This window comes from Zonotrichia albicollis, chromosome 4, assembly GCF_047830755.1.
Source record: "Zonotrichia albicollis isolate bZonAlb1 chromosome 4, bZonAlb1.hap1, whole genome shotgun sequence".
Lineage (NCBI taxonomy): Eukaryota > Metazoa > Chordata > Aves > Passeriformes > Passerellidae > Zonotrichia > Zonotrichia albicollis.
This window is the reverse complement of record NC_133822.1, coordinates 15,217,179-15,235,786: the sequence shown is the minus strand read 5'-3', so window position 1 is coordinate 15,235,786 and position 18,608 is coordinate 15,217,179. Positions and strand designations below refer to the sequence as shown.

At 54.4% G+C, this 18,608-nt stretch overlaps 2 protein-coding genes across 3 annotated transcripts; both read right to left on the bottom strand.

The window, feature by feature from the left end:
* Window positions 1-912: 912 nt before the first annotated feature.
* TMEM121B (transmembrane protein 121B) lies at window positions 913-2,720 on the bottom strand. Its single transcript, XM_074540189.1, has one exon. The coding sequence runs from the start codon at window positions 2,592-2,594 to the stop codon at window positions 1,056-1,058; it is 1,539 nt and encodes a 512-aa protein (XP_074396290.1). The 5' UTR covers window positions 2,595-2,720; the 3' UTR covers window positions 913-1,055.
* Window positions 2,721-7,348: 4,628 nt separating this feature from the next.
* On the bottom strand, window positions 7,349-15,101 carry HDHD5 (haloacid dehalogenase like hydrolase domain containing 5). Of its 2 annotated transcripts, XM_074540190.1 has the most exons (8): window positions 14,952-15,100; window positions 14,671-14,871; window positions 14,400-14,512; window positions 13,523-13,616; window positions 13,074-13,110; window positions 12,543-12,717; window positions 12,057-12,245; window positions 7,349-11,502 (listed from the first exon to the last, which is right to left on the bottom strand). In XM_074540190.1, the coding sequence occupies exons 1-8, from the start codon at window positions 15,030-15,032 to the stop codon at window positions 11,145-11,147; spliced, it is 1,248 nt and encodes a 415-aa protein (XP_074396291.1). In that variant the 5' UTR covers window positions 15,033-15,100; the 3' UTR covers window positions 7,349-11,144. The 2 variants fall into 2 exon arrangements, with proteins under 2 accessions (XP_074396291.1, XP_074396292.1); XM_074540191.1 differs by lacking the exons at window positions 13,523-13,616; window positions 14,400-14,512 and having other exon boundaries at window positions 14,952-15,101.
* Between the last annotated feature and the right edge of the window lie 3,507 nt (window positions 15,102-18,608).

Here is an 18,608-nt window from a genome sequence, read left to right as displayed (position 1 = left end):
CCCTGTGGCCCGAGGGCTCCTGCAGCACTTTGCATTTTCTGTGCTGAAATGTTTGGTTCACTGAGCATGGAGCCCACCCCGAGCAGTGCCAGCGTCCTCTGCTCTGCTCTGCTCCTGGAGAGGGGGCACTCTGCAGGCTCAGCCCCACCTCTGCTCTCTCCAGCAGGCATGGAAGGGGGCCAGAGGAAATTTTCCAGCCTTTCTGGCTGTATAAAGGAAGACCCTACGCTCCGTGTAAAAGAAAACCAACGGTGATCCCGTAAACATGCATATTCACAGAGAAATGAGAGCCCCAGCACGTGGGGATGCCAGCAGGAGGCTGCTGTAAACCCTGTTCTCACCAGAAATAAATGTCTTGGTGGGTATGAAATGGGGCCTAAGCCCTGGTTTGTGTCCATGCTGGACTGGTTTCTTTAGCGTGTGAAGTCAATGTAAGATGCAAAAGGTTGAAGCACAGAGGTAGACATTTTGGCTAGGAGAAGGTGGCTCATGAGCTGAAGTGACCGAGTGGCCAGCGTGCTTCCAGAGGTTCCTTAGCTGTACACAAAGGCCTGGAAACACAGGCAGCAGCTTTGCAGGACCGAGGGAAACCAAAGCGTGCTTCCTTCTGTCCTTCTGGAGGCAACATCTGCTGGTCAGGCCCCTCTTGCATCTCATTATTGTGGTCAGCAGGAGTTCTTAAAGGAGGGGACAAATGCACTGGTCCCTGTTGAGGATGAAAAGGAAAAACTGAACCTTTTCGGTGACAAAGCAACACAATGTCCTGGGAGGGGGGGGAAGAGTGGGATCCTCCAGACAGTGGAGATGCAGAAGCACTGGAAGAAGTCTTGTCATGAAGGACAGGTGCGTTTTCCGGGGACAAGCGTCATCCGTAGGCTCCTGCAGGTAGTCGGGTTTGTGCGGAGCTTCCGCTGCAGGATTTGTCCATGAGGAAGGGAGGAGGGGAACGGGAGTCCGACAGGGAAACCCACGTCCCCTTCCCCTGCTCGGCCACGGCGGAGGGAACCTGAGCAGAACGCAGAGACAGATTCTCTGCCGGGAGCGGGCCCGGGGGCTCAGCCCTGGGCGGTGACCGCCAAGGCGTTCACGTACCCGTGGGGCCCCACGTCCACGTCGGAGAGCCCGTGGGCCAGCGGGGCGGCGGCGGGCGCGGCGGCGGCCGGGCCGTACTTGGCGGGCGGCGGGGCGGCGGCGGGCCGGAGGAGGCAGCAGGTCTCCAGCGCCTCCAGGCCGCGGCAGGTCAAGAAGAAGAGGTTCTTGAGCATGAAGAGGGACAGCGGCTGCTGGTAGCGCAGGAGCAGGAGGCAGCGCAGCGCCAGCAGCGGCGCGTCCAGCAGCCCGGCGGGCAGCAAGAGGTGCAGGGCGAGGCGGGCGGCGCCGGGCGGGCGGGCGGCGCTCAGCTCGTACAGCCACAGCACCGGCGAGGCCAGGCAGAGGAAGTAGACGGCGATGAGCAGGTAGCGCAGCGGGGCGGGCAGCGGCGCCGGCCGCCCGGGCTGCAGCACCAGCTCCAGCAGGGAGAAGCTGTCGAGCAGGTCGAGGCAGGTGGCGAGGAAGGCGGCGGCGGCGCGGTGCTGCGGCGGCGGCTGCGGCGGCAGGAGCAGCTGCCCGGCGCCCTCGGTGCCGATGGCCCGCAGCAGGCAGTACAGCAGCGGCGCGGACAGCGCCAGGGTGATGCGGAAGCCGGTGGTGCCCAGCGGCAGGCGCAGCTCGATCAGCTCCAGGATGGAGGTGCCCAGGATCAGCGCCGCCTTGGGCGTGAAGGCGATGGAGTAGATGAGCCAGGCGAGGTGCGCGTAGGCGAAGTCGCCGCCGCGGGGGGGGACCCCGGCCCCGCGTCCCCCGGCCCCGCGGCCTCCGGGGGGGCCGTGCAGCAGCAGCGGGTGCGGCGGCGGCGGCCCGGGGGGCGGCGGGGGCCGCTCCCGGCGGCGCGCCCGGCTGTTGCGGCAGAAGAAGATGCCCCAGCCGGCCGCCAGCACCAGGTCGGTGGCGATCCAGCTGCACCAGTACAGGTCGGTGACGGCGATCAGGTAGAGGTCCAGCAGCGCGCCCTGCCCCAGCAGCAGCACCAGGGACAGCGCCTGGAAGCCCCAGCGCCGCCCTCCCCCCGCCCCACCGGGCCCCAGCAGCGCCCCCGCCGCCGCCCCGCCGCCCCCCGCCCCGCCGCCCGCCGCCGCCGCCCCGTACAGCTCCGCCGCCGTCATGCTGCGGCCCGGGCTCCCGCCGCCGCCGCTGCTGATGCTGCTGCTGCTGCTGGGGAGCGGCGAGGCGGCGGCGGGCAGCGGGGTGGCGGGCGGCGGCACCAGGGGCTTGCTGATGCTGCTGCTGTCCTCCTCCTCTTCCTCCTCCTCCTCCTCCTCCTCCTCTTGCTCGGCGCTGCTGCGGGGGCTGCGGGGGCGGCGGGCCCGCGCCGAGCCCGAGCTCGACCCCGAGCCCCGCCGGCTGCCGCCGCTGCTGGAGCCCCGCTGGAAGAGGGGCTGCCGGTCGGCGGCGTGCGGCGGCAGCGGCGGCGGCGGCGGCGGCGGCGGCGGCGGCGGCTGGAAGGAGCCCGAGGAGGAGGAGACCGAGCGCTGGTTGGAGGCAGCGCGGTGCATGGTCCTCCCCGGCCCCCGAGCCGGCGCGCCGGGCCCGGCGGCCGCGCCGCGGCCCCCGGCCCGCCCCCGGCCCGCCCCCCGCAGCGGCCCCGGGCCCGGCGGCGGCGGCGGCAGCGGCGCGGAGAGCCCGAGCGGCGGCGGGGGAGCCCGGGGGCGGCGCCGAGCACAGCCGCAGCAGCTGCCGGAGCCGGGGCGGGCGGCTGGCGGCGGTGGGTGGGCTGCGGCTGGGGCTGGGGCTGGGGGAGAGGCTGCGCGGCCGGGGGAGGGGAGGAGGGGGCGACAACGGGACGGTGAGGAAGGCGCCCCCGCCCTGTCCCCCGGGATGCTCCCCTACCACATCCCGGGGCGCCTCCTGCCCGGCAGGAGCCCCGCCAGCCGCCCATGGACGTGCCACAGCCCCGCGGCACCCAGTCCGTAACATCGGATGTGATTCAGCCTCCCCTGGTCTCTCCAGGCTGGCCAAGACAAAGACCAGTTGGCCTGGCACAGAGCCTACAGGGAAGCGCTCATTTGTGGCTCATCTGTGCTGCTGGACATTCATCTGCCCCTGCATTTGGTCTGGTGTGTTTGTTCATCAAAGTAAGTGTCCTTTATCCCCCCCTTTATCAGCTTTCTGAGCTGAGCCAATCCACGTGCTCAGGGTCCTGCCCAGTTTGCCATGATGGGACAGAGCCCTTGAATTGATATGAACAGCTCTGGAGTTCTTACTTCTGCTGAAAGCAACAATTGGGACCTTTATTGACCCACTATTAATGGCCTCGAATTGAGCTTAATAGCTGGCTGCATCTGTTTATCACCAGCACTGACGGCTTGGCACGTCATGTTCCAAAGTGCCTTGGTACTCAGCATCACCAGCTCCTCATCTGTACCTGTGCCCACCAGTGATGAGCCAGGTGCTGCCTGACAATGATGTGGAGCACATCAAATAAACTGTGTCCACAAATATCTGTATTAACTACACTTTGTGATAAAGATCCAAAATAGCTTCACATTTTCAGCATGTTGCTGAATCAACACATGGCACTGAGCAAATGCTGCTTGGTGGTGGGAAAGAACGCCCAGGACAGCAGTGACAACCATCCAATACATGTTATTGCAGGCTCCCTGAGGAGCCCTGCCCCAGGCAATGTCCCTGCTGCTCTTGGCTACAAGGAGAAATCAGTCTGGGGTACAAGAAGAATTCATGCTTAAACTTGAAGCAAAGAGTAAGGGAAAGGGAGAACTTGGGGTGGATTGACACAAAGATTTCTTTGGGCACACAGCAAGAGTCAGGGGAAGCCTTTCTCTCTTTGATTGGCTTTGCTGCCCAAGAAAAATCCATGGCCAAACGTTTGCTTAGATTTCTGCCTACTAAAGTCTACAATTTCTGTACAACCCCACAAACACTCCACTGAAGGCTCTGGATGGGCTCTGATAGGGAGCCAGAGGCTGGAGTCCATGGCCAGGGAGGATGATTGCTCTCTCTGGTGCTGTTTCATGTTCCTGGGCAGGTGTTGGGAGTTGCCCAGCTCAGGACAGCTCAGAGTGGTGTGAGTGACTCCAGCTGTGCCTCCTCATGTGGTTTCCACATAAAGGCTGGCTTGGATGGCAGTGTAAGTCTGTGTGGCCCACGGTAGAGGGAAAAGCCACATCCTTATGTTCTGGATCCTGGCTTTTATCCAAGGTGGGTGAGTGCCTTCACCTGACTCTCTCAGGTAAGCCATGATTTATGTGTGGTCAGCCCTCAGCATTAGCTAAATTGCTCTTGCCTGCAAGGGGGGTTTTCCACTTCCACAAGAGGATGTGGAGTGAAAACCAAGCATCCATCTGGGCTGCTGAGGGCAACAGCCCCCATGCAGAGAGTGCTGTTCCTGCCCTGCCTGGGCAGCAGACAGTGACATCTCTGCCTCCTTGGCTGTTGTGCTCTGGGTTTCCTGAGCAGTGCAATTCCCTGTGTGCCAGGGGCTGGACTCACTTAGCTGCCCTGGCAGCCCACCACAGGCCCTCATTTCACAAAGCAGCCCCATTCCCCAAAGCTTTGGGAGGCTGTGTGGGTGAAGGGAATGGGGTGGGGATCCCTGGGCTTTGGGAGGGCTGTCACCCACAGCTGGGGTGCAGAGCTGGGAAATGGCTCTGACCCTGCTCCCAGGGGATGTGGGGAGCTGGGAGCAGGGAACTGAGGGAGCTGGGAGGGAGCTGGGTGCTCAGGGGGCCTGCTGGGCTGGGGCTGTGTGAGCAGGGCAGGAGCAGCCTCGTGGAAATGGCTCTCCAGACACCACAGGATGCCTGCTGGGCTGTGATGGAGGTTCCTGCATCCAAGGAAGGTGGGAACAGGGAGAAACTGTGGTGGCACAGCAAGGGGAGCTATGACAAGGAATGGGGAACACCAGGAAGGAGGGTGGAAGCTCAAGGGCTTCAGCATGGGCTCCAGCAGTGCAAACACAGAAACAAAGAGGTGAGGATATGAAAGGAGCTTATTTGTAGGAAAGGAAGCAGAAATTGTGCCTCTGCTTCAAAATGGGAATGAGGGGGAAAATGACTTCTACTCGAGAGAGCTCTGAAGAGCTTTTTGTGGCACACTGTAGGATGGGATATGACAAGATGATGCTTCCCATGTGATCCAGTTATTTAATGCAATGTGCAGTCCTTGGATGTGTTAGTGCTTAACCATTGCTGTTAAAACATTAAAAAGCTAAACTATAAATAGAGTCTACTCTTTAGTAGCTCCCAAGCTATATGTTTTTGGCTTTTTTATGCACTGATGTGTATGCATAGAGATGTGTGTGTGTATACATATATTTAAAGGCAAACAGCAGACAGAGTTTTGTGCAATAGTCATACTGAATATCTAAAATGCTACCATTTTTAGTTTACACTGCAAGTGGAAACAAGTGTGCCCTCAAAAATACCCCTGCTGGGGGAAGGCAAAACTTTCTTGAGGGCTGAACTTGGGAGGAAACAAAATAATGACTCAATTTCTTGGGGGAAGGAAAAAAAATAAGAAAAACAGGGCAGATATATGCCTGAAAGAAAGACCAGAAACTAGATACCTAATTATACCCTGCAGTGAGCTGTCAGAAACTGGCAGCAGTGGGAGGGAAAGAGGCAAAGCTGATCTCAGGGAGTTGGAGCATAATCTGCTCCAACCATACTTAAAATGCCTTTTGTGTGGGAAAGGAAGCTTCTGGGATTCTCTGACACACATTTTGTGCTGCACTTATCCAACCCATTCAAATGGTCAGGGCTGAAGTGACAGATAAGTGTAAAAAAGTTTCACCTGGCCAGCACCAAAATTCAACGATGCCTTAGCTTCCAAACACAGCCTTTGCACCTGAACTGCTGATCCTGTGTTATGGCTCAGGGAATGCAGATCCTCTTCAAAAGGATACTGAAGTGTTAACCGTCTATTGCTTGTAATTACATTTCAGTTCAAAGAGCTTTCAATGCCAGCAGAAAGTGCCAAGATGTTTCTTTCTGTGCTTGTAGCAGGGTAGGGGGCTTGGAGAGTGGATTTGGGGTTTGCTTTTGGTGTTTTGTCTTTACCCAGTCTTAGCATAGAGCATCTATTGAGTGACCCTGAGGAGAAAGTGGAAGCTCTTCATAGTTTAGATGACTGAAAAGGAAAAGCAAGTGTGTTACAGTGAATTGTTTTCTTGATGGAAGTTTGGTTCCTGGAGAACACATTGCTGCCCTGCTGGTGCAGGGTTTAAACTGTTGCAGACTGGATCTATGCAGGTCTTTAAGTGAAAGGTGTTCATCAAATTAACTGCAGCAGTAAAAAACCCATAAAGATTTGTGCTTTTATAATTGGGGTTAGGAAGGCCTGGCAATAGGAGGGTTTGTGCAGGCCCCTAAAGGCACCAGGGCAAGCAGGGCCCAAGCACTTCCCAAGGGTTACCCTGGCTGGAATTCCTCACAGCATTCCCCTGGGAGCAAACTCCTCAGGGCTCTCAGTCCTTTTGCTCAAGTTGGTTCTTCCTCAGTGTTTAACTCTGCACCTTTGGATTTCTATGGGACTCCAATTCCAGCTCAGCCTCTCCTACAAGGGACACCTCAACCCCAGGCTGCCCTTGTGCTCTGACAAGAGGATTAAAAGCACCTGGGAGCCTCAGGTTGTGATCTCTCCCTGCTTAACTAAACCTTGATTGGTCCCATCTTGGGTGAGTGCTCCAACTAACAGAGCACTGGACAAAAGGAGGAGGCTGATTAACAATTTATCGTTATTTATTAGAGGTTGGGGCTGTAGGTCACTTCTCCAAGATGTGGAATATAATTCAGTTAAATTCTGAATATATATATCCTCTCTCTGCTGAGATTGGGAATCCTTGTCCAGTCCCCCCCAAACTGCTTTATGATTGTTGCTTTCAACATCAAGTTCTCAGGACTCTGCATCACACTTGTTTTGCTGTCTAATGTGCCTCCTGTGAGCTGTGGACTTTGCAGATGGGAAACTTTCTGATAAAATATAAAAACAATCCAAGTTTTTTATATTGGCTGTTTCTAGATTATTAAAGATGATGGTTTCACCTAGCAGGATTTTGAATTTTCTTTTGAAATCAGGGGAAGCTTTTGGTTCCAGTCTGAAAGTTTGCCAGTTAATTGCTGAAGGGGTATCTTTCAGGGTGGTTCCCTCAAGAAAATCTGGTAGTAGCTTGAAGAACAGGGGAAAAAAAAAAAAGAAAAAGCAAACAGAATTTGCCTGAATAGTCTTCTACAGCAAAGATGTGAAAGAGAGCAGGATAATATCCATTAAATGTACACACAGGAAGTTAAAATTAATTTCAAAGAAAACATATTTTATTATTTCACATATGTGGTTGAACAAAGCAGCAATTCTGTAACTGCACTGAAATCAATATGAAATCTAAAATAATCACAGTTTGTGATTTCTCTGTATGATATATAATCACTTCTACAGTGCACATGACACAATCTGAAACATTTTATCATTTCTTGGAAGGAGAAAGACATGGCAGGGTTAGGACTGGAAGGAAGGGGACAGCAGTGTTACCTGATGCCCTGAATGCCAGGTTAGCAGTTGCATGTGTCCTGGGGAATAAAAGAATTCACTTCTCTGTTATTACATGCCATGAAAGCTCTTGGTTTCAGATCCAGAACAAGGTCTATCCCTTGTTCCTTCCTGCTAGCCTCAGTTGCAAGCTCCCTTCTGGCTTGACTGAAACCTCTTTATCTTTGGAAGATGGAGCTGTTAGGATCAGGTCTTTGCCCTGTTTGCTGTACAGGGCAGTGCACCATGTAAATATTAAGGTATTGGAGCAGCAGTGAAGTGCCCTCTCCTGCCTGGTCCCACAGCCTGCACAGAAGGACAGAAATACTGCTTTGGAGAAACCTCTTCTGAGCAATACATGAGACAAAGGAAGAGTTTCCTTCCAGCCATGCTGGAAGCTAATTCCAGGAAGCTGCAGCTCCAAGGAAAAAGGATTTCACTGAATTCTGGCAATAACAGATGTCCATAAGTGAACTGGACATAAACTACACGCCTGTACAACACTCTAGCACAGCTCATGGAACAGAGGAGACCTGCCAAGCAATGCCATGAAGAGAAACCTTTCAGAATCAAGCCAGTGCCCAAGAGCAGCTGGAGAAGCCAGATTCCCTACTCCATCATGCAATTCCCAGGCAGGGACTTGGACAAAGTGCACTGTTTCAAGGAGCTAAGAAGGGGAAGAGGGGAAAGGTCTTTGCATTGCTCAGACCAAGGGCAGCCCATGTGGCTAATTAGTGCAGAGAGCAACAAAGCAGAGTTTTTTATGCAACCTTACTTGGTATGAATTAGGCAAAGGGTACAAGATATTTCTAGATTCCTTCTCCTCCCTTCTGTTCAATTTTCAACTCACAAGCAAAGCATTTTTTTAAAATTCCTTATCACCAAAGTTCCTCCTACACATTTTTAAGAGTGGTGGGGGGAAAAAAAAAAGTGATCCAGAGCTAAAAGCAGATTTGGCATCTGAAGCAGATTCACATCAGTCAGCTCACCGCTGCCATTCCAAAGATGGAGATGCCTGGCTCCCTCTCTGTGCCAATGCAAACCTTCCTTCCTTCCTCGGGAGAGGTGCCACAGCCCTCAGGGCACAGGGGTCCAGCAGCACCTTCTCTCTGAGTAACTGGCACCACACTTCCAGCAAGGAACAGGACAGAGCCCTGCCAGGGCTGGCTGCAGACAGACAGAGCTCAGCGTTTCTGCAGTCACACCGTGCTGGAGGTGTGGCTCCTTCTTCCTGCCAGCAAACACCTCCCTGAGCTCTGGCTGTGAGGACCATGCCCAGGAACGCCAGCAAAGCTACACCCAAGTCAGCAAGCACTGCAAGCAAAGGGAGAGTTCCTCTTCCTGCAGTGGGTGGCACCTCTGAAAAGGGAGGCTGAGGAACACTGGAGCCACCCTGTGAATAAATGGGGTTTGGGCTCCAGGTTCAGCTCCACAGCTGTGACTGTGGAGAGGTGCTGCAGCTAAAGGACCTTCCCTGTGTTCTATCCCAAGTGCCTGCCCTTCTGGGAACTGCAGACAAGCCCTTGTTCTGTGCAACGAGATGAAATGGTGATTTCCTTCTCTCTGCAGCAAAAGGAAAAGGATTCAAATCCATGTCCCTCCCATCACAGCTGCTTTTAGAAGCAGTCAAGCAGTTCTTGTCCTGATGAAACAAAGGAGAAGAACCCCAAGTAATGGTAAGAGAGGAAGAAACTGCTTCACATTCTGGATTTCACTGAGGGAAACACATGCAAAAGGTATTTTTCTGCTCCTATTCATGAAGGGAAGGATAGAGAAACAGAGAAGGAACTCTTTTGCCTGGATAACTGAGAGAGCACAAAATCTGCCTCACACACAGAGCCTGGCACAACTTAAGAATTGAGCCTATGCTGCAGTGACCTTCCTAGGAGGATACATCAGTACTGAGAGGGTGGAGAGCTGCTGGAGCAGAATTTCAGTGCACATGGATGCTGAGATTTGAATCAAGAGCTCAAACTTGTGTGCAGAACATCTTGTTTGCACCCTGGGTATGGAGCTGCCTGGTAAAGCAGGAAGGAGGAGAGAAGAGCCAGAGCAGAACCATTTCTGATGCCTCAGTGTGGTGTGAGCTGACTGTAATTAGGAAAATCAACTCAGTTGTGTTGGCTCCAAGGCTTTTCATCATATACACAGGCTGATTTGTGCTTCTAAAATCACAGTGCTCCTCTGGAATTAAGACACTCCTTGCTAAGCCAAATCTTTCACACTAATTTCTCATGCAAACTTTGCTTATCTTCTCTGGAATGTCTATGGAGACACAAGTCTTGTCTTTCTCTGGGTAGGAGAGCTAGAACAGAAGGTGCATGTTGTTAGGGAAATGTTCCTGGGCAGGCAAGTCCCAGCTGCTAATTCATGTTAGGGGGGCTCTACCTGCATGTTAAAGAAAGAGGAGGGACCAGAGGTCACACTGTATGGGGCATCCCTGAGCTGCAAACCACATGAGGGATGACAGGAACAAAAGAACTGGAAGACACAGACATTTGTATTCTAAAAGGTCAGGCCTGGGGATCTGGGGCTCTGCTGCCATCCTTGACTGATCTTCTCTTTGAATCTTTGCATGCCATGAAGGAGCAGAGGTGGACTGTGACCCTTTTTGTTTGGCCCTTGTTCCAAAGAAGGGCCCCTCTTGGAAGCTGTGCCAGCTGGAGCAGGTGGATGTTCCCCGCAACAGTTGGGATCAGAGTGGGTGCCAAAAAAGCCTCTTGCTGCAGCACTGAGTTCTGGGCAAAGACAACTCTGCCAATTCAAACTCTGTGGTGGTTTCCTCTGCTGCTGAGCACAGGCTGCTGGCTCCCTGGTGGGATGTGAAAAGGCAGGGGTGTTCACAGAATGCTAAATAGGGGGGAGGGAACAATATAACTTTCACCTCAGCCCTGCAGCAAGTCGCTCTGGCTACTGAAGCTTCCTTTGAGGGGCCCTGCCTCTCCACAGCTGCCAGATGACTGCAAAACAGAACTTTGTTTCAGGCTGACAGTGATGCAGTGGCAAATCCCCAGGCAAAGAGAATTTGTTAAAAGTCTGTAGGCACTTATTCTTCACGAGGAGAATGTTAAGACTTAAAGCCTTCTCTTGGCACGGAGCCACCACAGCCCAGCTTTTGGTGTGCTCGAGTCACAGCCTGGACAAACAGCACATTCTACAAATGGCTGATGGTGGCTCCTGTGTGGGGAAGAGCTTTGCCCTCAAACACCCCACAAAGAGGAGGGTGGGCTCCCCTGATCTTTGCACACAAAGCAAGGAAAAGAATGAGCTGTGAGGGCTGAACAAAACTGGGATTGCTGAGACAAGCCTACTCCTTATACCCTGTTTCCATTATGGCTCAATTATGGCTGGCAGCAATGTACAGTCACAGCTGAAAGTCTCTGGGCAGCTGTCAGGATGGCAGATGAGTTTTAAAAAAATTAAGGGGCTTTTAGTGCTGCAACAGGGAGTTTTCTTTAACATTATCTAGATTAGAAAATCACCCCAGGTCCCTCCCCATTCTTCCCCTCTTTCCAGTACATAAAACCCCTTACAGCAGATCTTCAGGCACTCTGTCTGAACCCCTAGCTCCAGTTTTCTTTTTTAAAAGCAAGCTGCACAGCCTCATCCACATCCTGCACGATGTGGGATGCCTGCAGCAGGCTGGGCTCGAAGCAGAAGTCCCGGTGTCCATGGAACACTGTCTCCCCTGTTTCCCTGGGAGCGGCGCCGTCGGGGCGGAACACCCCGGTGCAGACCAGGATGGACTCACAGCTCTCCACTGAGCTGGTGCAGTCATTCCTCAGCTCCAGGGAAACCTCAGCCTGGGCACTGGCTGCCTGTGGGCTCCTCTTCTGCCCAGCCTGGACCTGGTTCTGCTGAGCTGACTTGAGGTAGCTGTTGTAGAGGTTTGCCCCATAGACGTCAGACATGGGATTGTCCCTGGATAAGGTCACAGTGTGAAACAGAAAAGAGAAACAAGCCCATGAGAATGAGCTCAGAAATGAGAAACAAGCCCTCTGGCTCTGGGGGACTGGGACTGAGACAGCACTGAAGCAGGAAAGGGTGTGAGATAGTTGCAAACATCAAGAGGGGCAGCTGGAGCGGCCAGTGAGTCCTGCTCAGGACACGTGCACCTTTCAAAAGGGAGCCAGCACATCCCAAGCACCCAGAGCAATTTCAGCCATGACTGGATTATATCCCTGGATTATATTCCCAAAGTCTTTGGCAAACTGAGCTAACAGTGGGTCTCTTAATTTTGTCTTTGAGTCACTCTTTGTGCACTCTGCATCCTACGGTCCACAGCTTTGCTGTGTAGGGTACAAAAAGCCAGCAAGCCTCTGTTCCAGGACGTGAGGCTCCAGAGATACCATGGGAATTTTGGTATTAACTTTAGAAATATCCAGAGGGAAAAAAATGCGAACAAAACCCCACCACCACTAAAGAGCAGTCAGTTTGCAACTCCCTAAGGAAACCAGCAGGAAAAAGTCTCTTACCCAACTGCATAGAGGTGTCGGATGGGAGCCTTCCAGCCCTGCTTCTCTGCCTGCTGCTGGATCAGGTGCTGGGCATAGCGGTAGGTGATGGGGCTGGGTTTGCCAATCAGGGCCTCATACCTCAGCTCCTTGCCTGTCACCTTCTTGTAGATGCTCTCGAGGCAGAGAAGGAAAGTGCCATGGCCAAACCTGCCCAGAAAGGAGGGCATCAGCACCCCCAGTAACAGCACTGAGGCAGCAAGCACTCCTTGGTCATTGCCTGTTCTGGATACGGTGCCCACACACCCCTCCACAGACAGTGGTCTGCCTTTTGCTGCTCCCCAAGTTTTAGCCTTTTTTTCTCATGCAGCTTTCATGTTTCTGCTAATTACATCGTACAATCAAGCTCTTAAAACATTCAAATGCTAAAAAATCACAGTAGGGAAAGATCAGCTGCATGAGAGGAGTGTTTAATTGGCTAAACCAAACACCACACATGCTTTTCACCTGGGCATCTTGGCTTCAGCCATCCACAGGAGGTCCATGTTGCAGGCCAGGATGGGCAGGTGAGGGTATGGCACATCCTGCAGCTGTGCCCCAGGGTTCCCATTGCTCAGCAGTACATCAGCAATGAGTTGCAGGCTCGTCTCCCACCTCACTGGCTCGCCAAACAGAATCACCCCTGCAAGATTTTGAGAGCTGCTTGGAAACTCACAGCATCCAAAAGCCACCAGCTAACAAAACCCCTCCTGTGCTGGGCTGCCCTGGCAAGTACAGCTACCAGTGGAACATGGCTGGTGCCAGGGCTCCAGTCTGCACATCTCTGCACCATGGGCACCTCTGGTTCCATAGACTGGCACACAGCACAGGGAAAATTTGCTTTGATCCAGCTTTTCCCAGCAGCAAGGCTGTATCCTCTGAATGTGCTGCCCATGGACAGCAGTGAGCTGACAGCACATCATTAGCTCCCAGCCCAGCTGGCCTGCCTTGCTCTCAGCTCTGCTTGCTGCCCATATGTAAACACAGGCCTCTGCTTACCTTCTATAGTGGGGAAGCCAGCGGGGGGAGGAGGAGGCTGCCAGAAAAAAAGGAAGGCTGGATTAGTAATGCAAAACCTAATGCCATCTCCAAAACACAACTAAAAATGCCTCCTTTGAACCTGCCAAGGCAGTTCCATAACAAGGCAGGACAAAACCACCTGGAATCCTGAAGGAATATTTCTCCTCCTCCCCCATCCCAGATGGGATTTCACAGATCTTGCACTCCTGTCTCAGAGCTGGAGATGCCAACCAAGCCACCTTACCCCTCCCTGCAAGGAACAGCAATGGAAGGCAGAGACAGGAGAGTGCCCTTCCTGCAGGAGCCAACCCTGGGAAGGGCAGAGGCTCCTGCTAAGGGACCTCAGTGACAGCTGCCCTGTCCCTTTGCTGTGTGCTGTGGCCACCCTGCCCCAGATCACCCCTTCTGCTGATGCTTCAGGGAATTACCAGCTCTTTCGGCCTGCGGCTCAGGTCTACCATGTCCAACAGGGGATATGCCTTCCTCAGGGCCTCTATAGTGACCACGTGCTTGAACCCCAGGCTAGTTCACACCATCAAGGAATGTTGTGGAGACTGCTTTGTTTGGTTTGTTGGTTTTTTTTAAGTGACAGTTTTTCTGTAAGTTACTTGCAGAAGCATCTGCAGGATTAAGGAATGCAGGTCCTAGTAACAGAGCAGTGTGGTAAAGTATAACCTTATGGCTTTCAGCCAGACAAAAACACCTTCCACTAATTACATTGTACAACCAAGCTCTTAAAACATTCAAATGCTAAAAAATCACAGTAGGAAAAGATCATCTGCATGAGAGGAGTATGAAATTGGCTAAACCATATACAACACGTGCTTTTCAACTGGGCGTCTTGGTTTTAGCCATCCACAGGAGGACCAGACTGCTCAAAGCCCCATAATATTTGAGTTCCTTCAACTGCTGTCGGATTCTGGGCAAAACCTTATCCATGGGACAGTTGGGAGTGACCTTTAATGGGTTTTGCCATGGAAGAACAGGAGGAGCGCAACTTTGATCTCAAAAATGAGACACCTAAAGCTGATGGAGTCCTCATGGTCACATCCCACCAAGAGAACAGCAATCACAGGAGAAGTCATGAGTGTGAGAAGCCAAACACAGAACAGGTGAGCCAGGCAGTGACCAACAAAGTGATCAACAGCACCAGAGCCTGTCTATAAGGACGCTGCCCCATAAGGTAAGCCCGGTGACCTTTGTGTCTCCTTGTGCTTCAGAAGCTGAGCAAGAGAGCGCCAGGGCTGGGGCAGGATCAGCAGCCTTTAGCAGGGCACACAGGGCACCACCAGGCACAAAGGATACTTGTGGGCGTTCTCCACCACGGGCCCCTGCCCGGCCACCAGCATGCACCTCTGGTGGAACTGGCTGAAGAGCTGCAGGGGGCTGTGGGACAGGATCACCTGCTCCGGAGGCACCTGCGGCACGGAGAGAGCGCGGCTGGGACCCGCAGGTAGGATGTGTCCCCTTCTCCCGGCGGTTCTGCAGCTGCCCCGGGCCGCGGCCAGGCCGGGCACCGGCGGCGCTGCCCTGCCGGGATCGCCCGGGCTCCCTCCCGCCGCCCCGTCAGCGTTACCTGCAGCCCCAGCGCCCGGGACAGCTCTCGGGCCTTGTCCGAGCGCATGCAGTTCCCGGCGTTGGTCAGGAACACCACGGGCACCCGCAGCCGCCCGCCGCCGTCCGTCAGCCTCTGGAAGGCGCGGCGGGCGGCGGGCACGGGCTGGCTGCCCCGCACCAGCACGCCGTCCACATCGAACAGGAACCCGAAGGCCGGCGGCTGCAAGGCGAGCGGAGGGCACGGTCAGCCGGGAGCCTCCCGCTCGCCCCGCGCCCGCCCCGCACCCTCCGCGCACGCACCCGGCCGCAGAGCCCGCGGGCGGGCGGCCCCGGGGCGCGCAGCAGCGCCCGGCCGGCCCGCAGCGAGCCGCGCAGCGCCATCCGCCCCGGCCGCCTCGGGCTCCCGCCGCGCCCGGACTACAGCTCCCGTCCGCCCCTGCGGCCGGGCACGCCGCCGCTACCGGCCCGCGGCTGCCCATGGGGAGCGGCCGGAGCCCTGCCAGCCTGCCTGCCCACACCCGGCTGCGGGCAATGAGGGTGCCAGGGAAGGGTTCTGCCGTCCCTGCTCCAGGCAAAGCGGGTTTGGCGAGAGCTGGAGAGAAGAGCGGGTGCTGGAGGCAGCGGGACCCGGAGGGAAAGGGGGTGCGCTGGCCACAAGCAGCCCTGCCACGCCAGAGGCGTGCAGAATCACCGGCGAGCCATGCTAGAAAGAAGAAGGCTTCTGATGTGATGAATAAGGCCATTCCGTAGCGTAGTCCTTTTGGTACAGTGGGAGTGTGGTGGCCTTGGGATGTGCTTTCTCGTACAATGTCCGGTCATCATTGGAACATGACGAGAATAGTGGAGAGTAGGCCTAGAATGAGGAGTTGAGGGGAGTTGTAGTGGGATCCTATTGTCAGTCCTGAGGTGGTCAGGAGAGCAGCGGCTGCTCCGAGGATGGGTCAGGGGCTAGGGTCTACTGTGTGATAAGAATGTGCTTGGTGTCCCATTGAGAGTTAGATATTTTCTTGTAGGTAGAGATTTGGGCAGCAGGGAGCCAAAGGCTTTGAGCCCTGCAGTGCAATCACAGCGGGTTTATCTGAGGCTTTCACAGAATCAGAGAACGGGAGGCTCTCGCTCTGTGAGGGAAGTGCTCCGGAGCTGCTCGGTGATAATGGAGGCGTGGGCCCGGGCACGGCCTGGCTTCAGTCGGGCTGGTGCCTGCTGGCCCTGGCTGCCATCTGCCTGCCCGGGGACGGCACCACAGCCTGGCACCTCTGCCAGCCCACGGGCACAGCGATTGTCCTCGTGTGCTTGGCACTGGGGATGTGCTGCCTCGAGTGCTGCATCCAGTTCTGGGCTCCTCCCTGCAGAAAATTGAGGTGTGGAGCAAGTTCAGAGAAGGGCAGCGAAGCTGAAGGGTCTGGGGTTCTGTGAGGAGTAGTGAGGGAGCTGGGGCTGGAAGAGAAGCTCAGGAGAGACCTTATGGCTCTCTACAACTCCCTGACCTCCCCCTGAGGTGGGGGTCGGGCTCTTCTCCCAGGCAACAGCGACAGGACAAGGTGTGCCAGGCTGGACATCATGCTCAAGGCGTGCCAGGCTGAACATCAGGAAGAATTTCTTCACTGAAAGTGGGATCAGGAACTGGAACAGACTGCCCAGGGAGTTGGTGGAATCAGCGTCCGTGGAAGTGTTCAAGAAATGACTGGATGTGGCAATGACTGCCGTGGTCTGGTTGACAAGGTCTGGTGGTGCTCGGTCACTTTGGACTTGATGACCTTGCAGGTCTTTTCCAACCTTAAGAATTCTGTGAGTTGCTGCCCTGCCTTTGCTCAGCCTTTTCTGTGCAAACCCTTTTTCCTACAGATAAATAAGGTTCTGTAAAACTCTGGTCACTTTCTTTACCCTTTGACAGACTGCATCCCTCTTTCCTGCACCCTGAAACAGAAATCTTGATGCTGAATTCAGCTGAGGCCCTTCCAAACCTGGGGAAAGTGAAAGGTTCATTTCACATCCATGGAGATGAAGCAATGTTTGTTTGCTTTCTGACTGGGCTCAGGATCTCCTGAGTCCCTCGACAGGGCAGGTTTAACACGTATGACTTTAGGCATCAATTACACAGTGTAATTGTTTGTTTTTACGCTTCCATTGCCGTGAACACCAACCTTAATTTGTTTCTGACCCACTTTAACACCTAGAGCCCTATTTGCAGAGCTATTAAAGCACTGGCAATTCAGAGATATACATTTGTACAGATGGTTATTCCTTCTTAAGTGCTTTTGCCTTAACTGAATTACCTACCGTTTATTTTTTGTAATTTCCTCAATTTGCCAGGATCACTTTAATTTCTCAGAAGTGTTTGCAGCTCATCCTGCTCTGGCAAAATTTATGCTGGCCTTGGAGACATTACTGAAAATATTTAGCTCTGTGAGGAACTGGGCTTAAAGCTTTCTTCCATCAGCACACTACAGCTACTCTGAAGTGTGCCTTCCCAACTATGTACAAACCAGAGGCCTCCAACCCTCACCTTCCCTGGCTGTCAGTGAAAAATAGTCAGAGAGAGAGGCAGAGACTTTCTGAAATTAATGACAAACACAGGAGCCTTGTCTCGAGTGCTGCTCAGCCGTCCACCGAGGCGGTCCCTCCTGGCAGAGGGAAAATGTGATGGATTTGCTGTGATTTCTGCTCAGGGTGTTTGCTAACGGGGATTTATGGCCTTTTAATGATACAGCCACTCACAAGTTAGACAGGTTGGGTTGTTTTGCTTGCTGGTTTCGGTGCCTCTAGACTGAACTGCATTGAGGGGGTCTCTCAGTCCCTTTTAAGTGTAGGGATACTTTTGCCCCTTTCTACCTGTTCCCAAGGTGCAAAAAAGAACTGAGAGAGACATCCAGATTGTTCCCTATTGCAGAGAAGATTTCATTGCTAAAAAATTTTTTTAAAATTTGGTGTATTAAATATCCAGGAGTTACAGTGGGGGGGAAAGAGGGGGACAGGTTGGGACTTTTGGGATGGGTGTTTTTGGGGGAGAGGGTTTTGGGGCTGAGGGTTTTGGGGGTTTTTGGGGGAGAGGTTTTTGGGGATGGGGTTAATGGAGGTGAGGGTTTTTGGAGCTGGGGGTTTTGGGGTGTGAGGGCTTTTGGGGCTGGCCTTAATGTAGGTGGGGGTTTTGGGGACTGGGGTTAATGGGGGTTTTGGGGTTTCTGGGGGAGAGGGTTTTGGGGGTGGGAGTTTTGGCAGAGAGGGTTTTGGAGTTGAGCGATTTGTGGGTGGGAGTTTTGGGGGAGAGGGCTTTGGGGGTGAAGGTTTTTGGTATTGGGGTTTTTGGGGTGGGGTTTTTGGCGGTGGGTTTAATGGAGGTGGGGGTTTTTTGGGTGGGGTTTTTGGGGGTGAGGGCTTCTGGGGCTGGGGTTAATGGAGGTGGGGGTTTTTGGGGTGGGGTTTTTGAGGATGGGGGTTTTGGGGGTGGGGTTAAGGGTTTTGGAGCGTGTTTAATCCCCCCGATGCGGGTTGCTATCCCGTTCCATCCCTGCGGGCGGCGCTCCTGCTCCACGGCCCGGGCGGGCCCGCAGCGCTCCCTGCGCCCGGCTCGGGGATGCGGTGGGGACGCGGGTCAAGGGAAGGGAACGGAACGGAACGCGTTGTTCTGCTCCCAGGGGGGCTCGGGGTATCCGCCCTTGGAGAGCTGTCCCCAGAGTGTGCGTGTGCTCTGCCCTGCGCTGCCGTGTTTGTTTTTCCCAGCAAGGCTGTCCAACAGGCTGGAGCGCTTATTTTTAAACCGACCCGGAGGGACTTTGCCAGCGGGCGGGCACAGGCTGAGCCTGGCACTGACAGCGGCAGCGCTGCCAAGCCCCGCGCTGTGCGGAGCCTGCTGAGCCCCAGCACCCCAGGCAGGATTTAGCCGATCATTCCCTCTATTCCCTTCCTAAAATCATCCCTGTGCTGAATGCTCGTTGTGTCTTTTTCCCTTCAGGCGTT